At 44.8% G+C, this 9,699-nt stretch overlaps 1 protein-coding gene across 50 annotated transcripts in view; it reads left to right on the top strand.

The window, feature by feature from the left end:
* The first annotated feature begins 851 nt into the window (after nt 1-851).
* The window catches only part of ADAT1 (adenosine deaminase tRNA specific 1), a 38,086-nt gene continuing 29,238 nt past the window's right edge, over nt 852-9,699 (top strand). For 9 of the 50 annotated variants that reach the window (XR_015145259.1, XR_015145249.1, XR_015145258.1 and 6 more), the window contains exons 1-5: nt 981-1,851; nt 3,847-4,027; nt 4,312-4,380; nt 5,333-5,387; nt 6,109-6,239. Coding sequence is in view for 37 of the 50 variants with exons in the window: in XM_086349934.1 (XP_086206060.1) it covers nt 1,744-1,851; nt 3,847-4,027; nt 4,312-4,380; nt 5,333-5,387; nt 6,109-6,239 (544 nt within the window). In the remaining 13 variants the exon portion in view is untranslated. The other 41 variants (XR_015145261.1, XR_015145253.1, XM_086349961.1 and 38 more) reach the window with 19 other exon arrangements.

Below are 9,699 nucleotides of genomic sequence, written 5' to 3'. Positions count from 1 at the left end.
AAGGGAAAGAAAATGACAAGGTGATTAACTTTTCAATTTATGCAACTAGATGAATGGCAGTACTAATCCTTGAGATAACCCTGAAAGATGATTCCCCCACAAGAAATCTTTTAAAAAAACGGATGAGTCACAGATTAAACACGTTAGAGAGAGGAACAGGATACTTATCTTTGGAGGAGTAAGGAACTTACCCTTCCTCTGATCTAGAAAGAAAGATGGGGGTCAATTAAGCTGCACTTCTCTAGCTTTGGAGGGGTAATATGAAAAGTAAAATACTCATCTTTAGGAATTGAGGTACACAACTGCCAAATGGTACAGACTCCTGAACTATCCAGACAGCTATACTATGTGTTACTACATATTACTAGTAATACTACGTATTACAATATGAACGTTTTAGACCTGAACTGTTAATAAATAAGCCATGAGCCACATGCGGCTATTGCACATTTGAAATGTGGCTGGTCAGAATTGAGACGTACTGTGAGTGTAATATACAAACCAGACTTCTAAAACTTAGTATGGAAAAAATACAAAATACCTCAATATTTTTTAAAAAATATTGATTACACGTTGAAATCTGTTGTACATGTTAAGTTAAATAAAACATGGTTTAAGTTCATCTATTTTGAGTTTTTGAAATGTAGAAATTTTTAAGTTACATATCTGGCTCAAATTATATTGCTACTGGATAGCAGTGTTCTCGACAAAAATTTACTGTAGTGTTTCATGATACGACGTCATTCTACTCTGGGAATCTATTCTCACACACCATCAGCTTCCCGAGCCCCTTTGACTAATACGCACAGCGCCGGAAGTCGGATCTGACCCCACCTGGCTCCGCCCCCTAAGTGACTACAAAGGCCAGTGTGCACTGTATGCCGCCTCTTAGTGATGTCACGTCCGCTGCGCCGCACACGCTCCGTCCGCCCCGTTCGACGGCGTGCGTCGTAGAGGTGGGAGGCGAGGGTCTCAGAGAGGGTCGGGGAGCTGAGGGCGCGCAAGTGAGGGGCTTTCTCGCGGCTTCTGGGTCAGGTTCCAGTGTCTGACTTTCCCAAGCTCCGTTTGTGTGGGGAGAGAACGTGAGAACAGTACCTCTCCCACCACGCGTCTGACGGTAAAAGGCGGCTCCTTTAGTGGAAATACCGCCCTCCCGGCGCGGAGAGCCCCCGCTGCGGGCGAGCGGGGAACGCGTGGCCGTGCTGCAGCGTCCTACAAAACCGAAGAGGGCAGGCACCCACCTAGTCCCGGCTGCAGGGGCCCGGAGTCTCCTGTTGACTGGACACCTTGGCCCTCCCGGTCCACTTGAGGGTGTTGAGCCGGGGGCTGAGGGAAGTAGGCTTCCCTTCCAACCCTTCGAAAAGAGCTTTTCGCCCCTGGCCCTAACTTTCTTTGAAAAGGAAGTGGTCTCTTCAGCATTTTTCAACTGTTAAAACATGCGATCTGTGGGCAAAAAAACTAACAACAATTATTCACGTTCTAGGAGAGAGTGGATTTGAATTTTAGTGGACTCAGTGTAGCAAAACTTGCTCGTTTCAACTACTGGGCACGCCCTTCCTGACAGCTCCGAGAATGTGATGATACAGTTCTGGGCTGCTGCTTCATAGAGTCAGCGTTTCTTCTGGCAAGTTCTGTCTTCCTTGGCTATTATGGTTTGTGTACCTATGATTTAATTTCAGGTGGGTACCAGAGTATCTGCCTTCATAAAGTATACTGCCTTCTGATGCTCCTCGCCCCCTCGAAATGAGAGGGAAATCTCTTCCAAACGGAGGATTCAAGGCTTGCCCATGCTTTTCTTTTGTTCCAACAAATACAAGATTTATGCTGCGAGAGCTCCCTGGCGATCTAGAGGTTAGGATCCGCTTTTTTTCCTGCAGTGGTCCGGTTTCAATCCCTACTTAGGGAACTTGTGGTTGTGGTTTAGTCACTAAGTCGTGTCCGACTCCTGCGACCCCATGGACTGTAGATCTCCAGGCTCTTCTGTCCGTGGGATTTTCCAAGCAAGAATACTGGAGTCGGTTTGAGCTAAGACCCAGAAAACCAGCCTGTGGGGCAAAGAAAAACTTATGCTGGTTCTCTGACATAAATCACAGTTTATGTCAGTTCCAGCCAGATTCTTAATTTAAAGCACTATGATCTGATGATGTACTATGACCATTTATTGAAATAACAACCCCACACATCAGAACAGTTAAATGATAAACTGAAGCATATTATAATTTTTAAAAGTTTGGTCAAAAACCAATTCCAATTGGGCAGCACCAAAGCAAGTAGTTAGGAGCCCTCTGCAGACAGGAGGCAGGGTAGACTGTTGTAGAAAAAGTGCAGAAACAAAAGAAGAAATCATTTGATTGGCTACAGCTGGAAGCCTAGCTGACGGCTGTTGGTTGGTTGTCCTTAGCAGTTTTGATATGTTGGAGAAGGCAATGGCACCCCACTCCAGTACTCTTGCCTGGAGAATCCCAGGGATGGGGGAGCCTGGTGGGCTGGCGTCTATGAGGTCGCAGAGAGTCGGACACGACTAAAGTGACTTAGCAGCAGCAGCAGCAGCAGCAGCAGCAACCTTAAGGCATTTACACACTTAGATCTTGGTTTGCTTAAATAGGCCAACACAGCATTAGAGACTCATCAATCTAATTGTCTCCTTGTTTTATTAATTTAACAGTGCGAAGAGCTTATTGTGGAAAAAGCGGTTGTCTGGTATATGCCTTGAGGTTCAGTGGAGCCTTTTTTGTTTGTTTGGTGACACATTTGGCTTTACCCATCACCTTATGATCTTATTTTTTCCTAAGAAGCTTTTCATACATTTCAGTGGCCAAATGAGGTCACTGAGTGAGCACTGATAGAGTCAACAATGAGAAGAGTGTCAAGGGAAGTATTCTAGGCCTCTTTTAGGTCTACTTCATGGTCTCTTATTCATGGCTTTACGTATCCATCACAGATCTGTGAGGGAGCTCAAGGCAAATGAATCAGGAAATTCAAATATTCTTATTTGTAGTATTAACCTCAATTGATGTAATTATGCTGGACACTGTGCCAACTTTTTGTAAATATTATTTAAGCCTCACAGCAACTCCAGTGGATTAAATACTATTGTCTCTTTTATCAGATGACAAAGAAAGGTTAAGTAATCTACCCAATATCTCATAGTCAATTTGTAGCAAAACCAGGATTAGAATCCAGAACGGGTAACTCCAAAACCCTCAATCTGAGAAGCAGAACTGCTGTCTCACTTGAGTGGTGAGAAACCACTGGGCTCTGTCACTTTCCTCTGCATCATAAAAGGTTGTGGAAGATTAAAATGGTGCTTTCCTGGTGGGGGCGGAGGCTTACTAGACAGAGGATAAAGAACCTCTCTGCTGTGAGGGAAAGAAAAGTAAAATGTCTGGGGAAAAAGGATAGAAAAGAAGACCTTTATCCCCCAGAAAGATGAACTCTGTGTGGTGAGGGTCTGTCTGAAGCAAGCTGAGGTCTGCAGCCCTTTACGTGCTATTTCCAAATGAAAAGTGGAATACCAACAATATTTCCCTCCTATGCTTTCATTCTGAGTATTGGGCTCAGATTCATTACAAACATGTCATATATCCAACATTAGGAAAAAAAAAAACATCTTGAAGAAATAATGTATCTTCTGGGGTTGTGAGATTTGAGACTTTGTTGATCTTTCATTAATGATGAAAAGAAAGCAGAGGGGTAGTCAGAGAAGATGGTACACAGAGTTACAAACAGGGAGCCTCAGGAGGAACATGAAGGGGCTACCTGTGAACGCCTGCTGCAGCAGGGTGTGGGTTGCAGCATCTTGCCTTGGTTCTCCTCTCTGTCCTGACAGCTGTGGGTTTTGATCAGGGCCTGAGCACCATGTGGACCGCGGATGAGATTGCCCGGCTGTGTTACGAGCACTATGGGAGCAGGCTGCCCAAGCAAGGGAAGCCTGAGCCCAACCGTGAGTGGACGTTGCTCGCAGCCGTGGTGAAGATACAACCCACAGCTGACCAGGCCTGCGACCGCTCTGATGGACCAGTGCAAGGTGAGACCTTTTCTCCCTGAAACACTGTCTCTCCCAATAAGAGACACAGGGCTAGACAGGGATGGTGGTGGCTGGGTATGATCCGAGATGCCAGGCACATTCTGCTGCTGCTGGCCAGGTGCTGCGGGACCTCTGGTGGCGGGAGATGGCTGTGCAGAAACCAGTCCTCAGCTGAGGCAGCCTGTGAGGGAGCCCTCTGGACGAACGTGCAGGGGGGTTGTTAAACTTGCCGACCATTCAGATTCTAAGAACTCATTTTATGATTTGCTTTTTTACCCCCTCAGTGACAAAGGAAGTTGTCTCAATGGGAACAGGAACCAAATGCATAGGCCAGTCCAAAATGAGGAAGAGCGGTAAGGCTGGGTGGGGTCTAAACAGGGCCTATTAGGGAGTTTTAGAAAATCGGTGTCTGTGTCACCTGTTTCTCTTCCCGGCAGAGCAAAGGGGCCGTATCACTAGGTGGCTGACCCTTCACTTGCTGCTGACTGTCACTCCAGTTGGAAGGACAGAACTCATTTAAAGAATGGAAATAAGTTTCAGAAGCAAAGGCCGCCAGGAACATCTTTCTGAGTGGATTGAAAGTTGGCCATTTATCTTCATGCTCAAACCAGAAGTTCCCTGAGTTTAGCTTTCCATAGTACATCTGAAGCCCCAGAAAGCAACCGTGAATTAAATGGAGATTTTGGCACAAGAAAGAGTAAGAAAATCCCGTAGAGGTCTGGCATCTTCACTTTCTGGATGCCAGTTAACAGAGTCCTCCCCCAGTTTGCTTTCCTCATCTCCTAGTTTTCCCAGGGATATGAGGACACTGATCCAGGACTACTATTGATTGAATTCAACGGACTTGTTTCACCATGGGCTCAAGTATGGCACCAGGGTACAAAAGATCTGATTTGTCCTCCTGATTAAGATTTCCCTGTAAGTCAGGAGTTCTCAGCTAGGGGAGATTTGCCCCCCAGGAGACATTTGGCAATGTCTGGACACACACACACACACACACCCATTTTCCATCCCGAAATGTCACGAAATGTCAGTAGTTGAGGAAACCCTGCTGTAAATGCACACACACACACACACACACACACACACACCCATTTTCCATCCCGAAATGTCACGAAATGTCAGTAGTTGAGGAAACCCTGCTGTAAATGCTGTGCCAATAATGATTGTACTGCTTTCTGGCAAAGCCCTCCAGGAGTTATGTGGCCAATCTGGGTGCTGGAGAAAACTGCCATGTTCTGCTTTCAGGAACCAGGGCCTGTCTAGGTTCCATATGTTTTCACTAGTGTCTTGTCTTTGCTGCAGGTGACATCCTCAATGATAGCCATGCTGAGGTCATAGCCAGAAGGAGTTTCCAAAGGTAAAGCCACATCCCCCGAGAGCTTGATCTAGCATGGGTGGGGGCCCCAGAATTTGCATTTCTAATAAGCCCGCAGGTAATACTAATTATGTCAGCCTCTGAACTGTACTTAAAATACAGTTGATCTGGCCTAGACAGGGTTCTCATGCTTGAGTGTGCTTCAGAATCACCTGGAGGGTTTGTTAAAACCCAGATAGCTGGGCCCATCCCTAGGGGTTCTGAGTCAGCAGATCCAGGTGGAGCTTGAAAAGTTGCATTTCCATTTTTTTTTTTAATGTTTACTTATTTGCCGTCTCGGGTCTTAGCTGCGGCCCGTGGCAGCTGTGTTGTGTCATACAGGATCTTTTCCACGTGGCGCGTGGACTCCAGCTGCAGCACGGAGTTGCGCCCTGGGGGCTTAGTTGCTCCACAGCACCTGGGGTCTTAGTTCCCTGACCAGGGATCGAACCCTAGTCCCCTGCATGGTAAGGCGGACGCTTAACCACTGGATCACCAGGGAAGTCCCAGAAGGTGCATTTCTAATAAATTCCAGCTGGTTCTGCTGGTTCATGGACCCCATTTTGAGAATCACTAGATCGTTCTCGTAATTCCAGGTCACTACCTGTTTCATTGGTCTCCAGTATCTCTTTCCTTCTTAGTAATCACCCCACCAGAGTCTCTCCCTTGACCACAGACATGGGTTGTTTGCTCTGGTAACGCCCTGCACCCCGCGTCCCATTAGGTACCTGCTCCATCAGCTCCACTTGGCAGCTGCCCTGAAGGAGGATAGCATCTTTCTCCCAGGATCTCAGAGAGGACTGTGGAAACTCAGACCAGACCTCTTGTTTGTGTTTTTCTCCAGCCATACACCCTGTAAGTATATTCAAATCTCTGGATTCATGTTACATTCATCTTTACTTCCTTATTGGTGTCTTATCCGTGAGTATGTTTCTCAAAATACACCCTCTTTAGCTAACACGTAGTTACAGCCAGTGAGAGTGCCTAATCACTGCTCTACCAAGGAAAGTGGAAGGCACGTCACTCACACTGTTATTCAGTTCTCAGTTCCCCATCAGGATCAGGAGACTTAAAGGTCCAAAACCAACCATAGGGCTTACAAGTCCAAAGCCCTGAGTTCTGTGGTGATTTATCCTGACACTCATGTCATTTATTCATTAAACACATCGGTTTCATTTAGTCGCTCAGTCATGTCCAACCCTTTGTGACACCATGGACTGCGCACGCCAGGCCTGCCTGTCCATCACCAACTCCTGGAGTTTACTCAAACTCATGTCCATCAAGTCGGTGATGCCATCCAACCATCTTATCCTCTGTTGTCCCCTTCTCCTGCCTTCAATCTTTCCCAGCGTCAGGGTCTTTTCCAATGAGTCAGTTCTTTGCATTAGGTGGCCAAAGTATTGGAGCTTCAGCATCAGTCCTTCCAATGAATATTTAGGACTGATTTCCTTTAGGAATGACTGGTTAGATCTCCTTGCAGTCCAAGGGACTCTCAAAAGTCTTCTCCAACACCACAGTTCAAAAGCATCAATTCTTTGGCGCTCAGCTTTCTTTATAGTCAACTCTTACACCCATACATGACCACTGGAAAAACCGTAGCTTTTACTAAATGGACCTTTGTTAGCAAAGTAATGTCTCTGCTTTTTAATATGCTGTCTAGGTTGGTCATAACTTTTCTCCCAAGGGACAAGCATTTTTTAATTTCATGGCTGCAGTCACCATCTGCACTGATTCTGGAGCCCCCCAAAATAGTCTCTCACTGTTTTCATTGTTTCCCTATCTATTTGCCATGAAGTGATGGGACCAGATGCCATGATCTTAGTTTTCTGAATGTTGAGTTTTAAGCCAACTTTTTCACTCTCCACTTTCACTTTCATCAAGAGGCTTTTGAGTTCCTCTTCACTTTCTGCCATAAGGGTGGTGTCATCTGCATATCTGAGGTTATTGATATTTCTCCTGGCAATCTTGATTCCAGCTTGTGCTTCATCCAGCCAGGCATTTTGCATGATGTACTCTACATATAAGATAAATAAGCAGGGTGACAGTATACAGCCTTGACGTACTCCTTTCCCCATTTGGAACCAGTCTGTTGTTCCATGTCCAGTTCTAACTGTTGCTTCTTGACCTGCATACAAATTTCTCAGGAGGCAGGTCAGATGGTCTGCTATTCCCATCTCTTTCAGAATTTTCCACAATTTGTTGTGATCCACACAGTCAAAGGCTTTGGCATAGTCAATAAAGAAGAAATAGATATTTTTTGGAACTCTCTTGCTTTTTCAGTGATCCAACAAATGTTGGCAATTTGATCTCTGTTTCTTCTGCCTTTTCTAAAACAAGCTTGAACATCTGGAAATTCATGGTTCACATACTGTTGAGGCCTGGCTTGGAGAATTTTGAACATTACTTTGCTAAGGAGTGAGATGAGTTCAGTTGTGTGGTAGTTGAGCATTCTTTGGCATTGCCTTTCTTTGGGATTGAAATGAAAACTGACCTTTTCCAGTCCTGTGGCCACTGCTGAGGTTTCCAGATTTGCTGGCATATTGAGTGCAGCACTTTAACAGCATCATCTTTTAGGATTTAAAATAGCTCAACTGGAATTCCATCACCTCCACTAGCTTTGTTCATAGTGATGCTTTCCTAAGGCCCACTTGACTTCACATTCCAGGATATCTGGCTCTAGGTGAGTGATCACACCATCATGGTTATCTGGTCATGAAGATCTTTTTTATACAGTGCTTCTGTGTATTCTTGCCACCTATTCATTAAACACATATTTTCTACTGTTTGTCAGGGAAGTGTGAAATATGGTTATATAGCAGTGAATAAGTCTAGTCCCTCGTTTACCCTTTAATTTTTCAGGAGATATAGACAGTCATGGTGAGTTAAGATAGATTTTGATCAATTAAAGGGATGTTCAGGTGCTGTAGTTGCATTAGGCAGGAAGACCAAACCTGGCCAAGGGGGGTCACCTCTATACTTTGTTTTTCTGTCTAGAAAACTGAGAATAATTTCTACCCTTGTAGACAACTCAGGAATGATAATAAAATTTTCTCACCCGAAAAATTTTGAAATAAGGAAATAAGATTGTCCCATGGGTATTACACTAATCACTCTTTAGAGACAATAACTAAAGATCATAATTCAAATAAAAAATATAACTTTATGAGAGAACAGAAAAATGACATACAGAGAAAGGCAGGGCTCATCCGTACTCTGTTCTTAGCAATGTCTTTGGACCAAGGCACTCAAGAACCAAAGGATGTTTCTTAACTCAGTGTTTCTCAAACACTAATATGTATAATATGCGCCCCAAGAACTTGTTAAACTGAACATTCAAATACAGCAGCTCTGGAGTGGATCTGGAGGCCTGCCCTTCTAACCAGCTCCCTGGTGATGCCAGGAGTCTTGGCCTGTGGATCCCGCTTTGCCCAGCCAGGGCCTGGTTGATCCCAGCAGCAGGTGTAGCATTCTTGTGGAGAGAGAGATCTGGAGATTACAGCTAGCCTGACCACCTAATCAAACAACGAAAATCAGTGGTCCACAGGCTGGTACTGCTCTGTGAGAGAGCACTGCTCCATGGTCACACGAGAAAACTCAGGACTGTTCAGTGAGTTTTTAAAAAGCTAATTTCTTTCCATTTTAAGCTTATGAGATCTTTATGTATTTTTAAATTAATGATAAATAAGCTTTTTAAAGATCTTACTTGATGAAATATAAAATTGACAACACTCTATTGATCTTAAAATCTTGTGGAGATTTTACAGGTCTGTGAAATCAAAATCTGGAACTGCTGATCTAACTCCCTGGGTCATGGGCAGTCTTTTACAGTGGGACATTCCCCCTGGGGGAAGAGAGAACACTAGAGAATGTGATGGTCTGGCTCACTTGGCATTTATTCCTCATTACTAACTGTTAAGTTGGTGGCTGGGTTGGCTACTTCAGACTTGTGCATTTGAGTTGTGTTAGCATGAGTCAGACTCCCGAGTTCGTACATTGGTCCGGATCAAATCTCTGAGCCTTCGGAGTGGGAGGTGGGCCCTGGAGAATTCTTCAAAGTCACTGTCACCTTGTGAGGTCTCTGGAGGCCTGCCAGCCAGCCTCTCTGGCAACACTCCCAGTTCTGCATCTCTTGCCTCTCCCACTCTTAGGTTATATAGACCACAGATGTATTATGTACACACTTCAGAAAAGCGGTACACATTAGTGTTTGAAGAATCTCCCTTCTCTTGGGAAAGCTATGCTTTTTACTGACCTCTGGTTTTCTTTGGTTCAATGTAAACACAGAGTAAGTCAGAAATCTCTGAACCAGCACAGG

This window comes from Bos grunniens, chromosome 18 (assembly GCF_055505025.1).
Source record: "Bos grunniens cultivar Pamir isolate PY7600 chromosome 18, Bosgru_T2T1.0, whole genome shotgun sequence".
NCBI lineage: Eukaryota > Metazoa > Chordata > Mammalia > Artiodactyla > Bovidae > Bos > Bos grunniens.
Note: the sequence above shows the minus strand (reverse complement) of the source record. Positions and strands in the feature narration are given on the sequence as shown.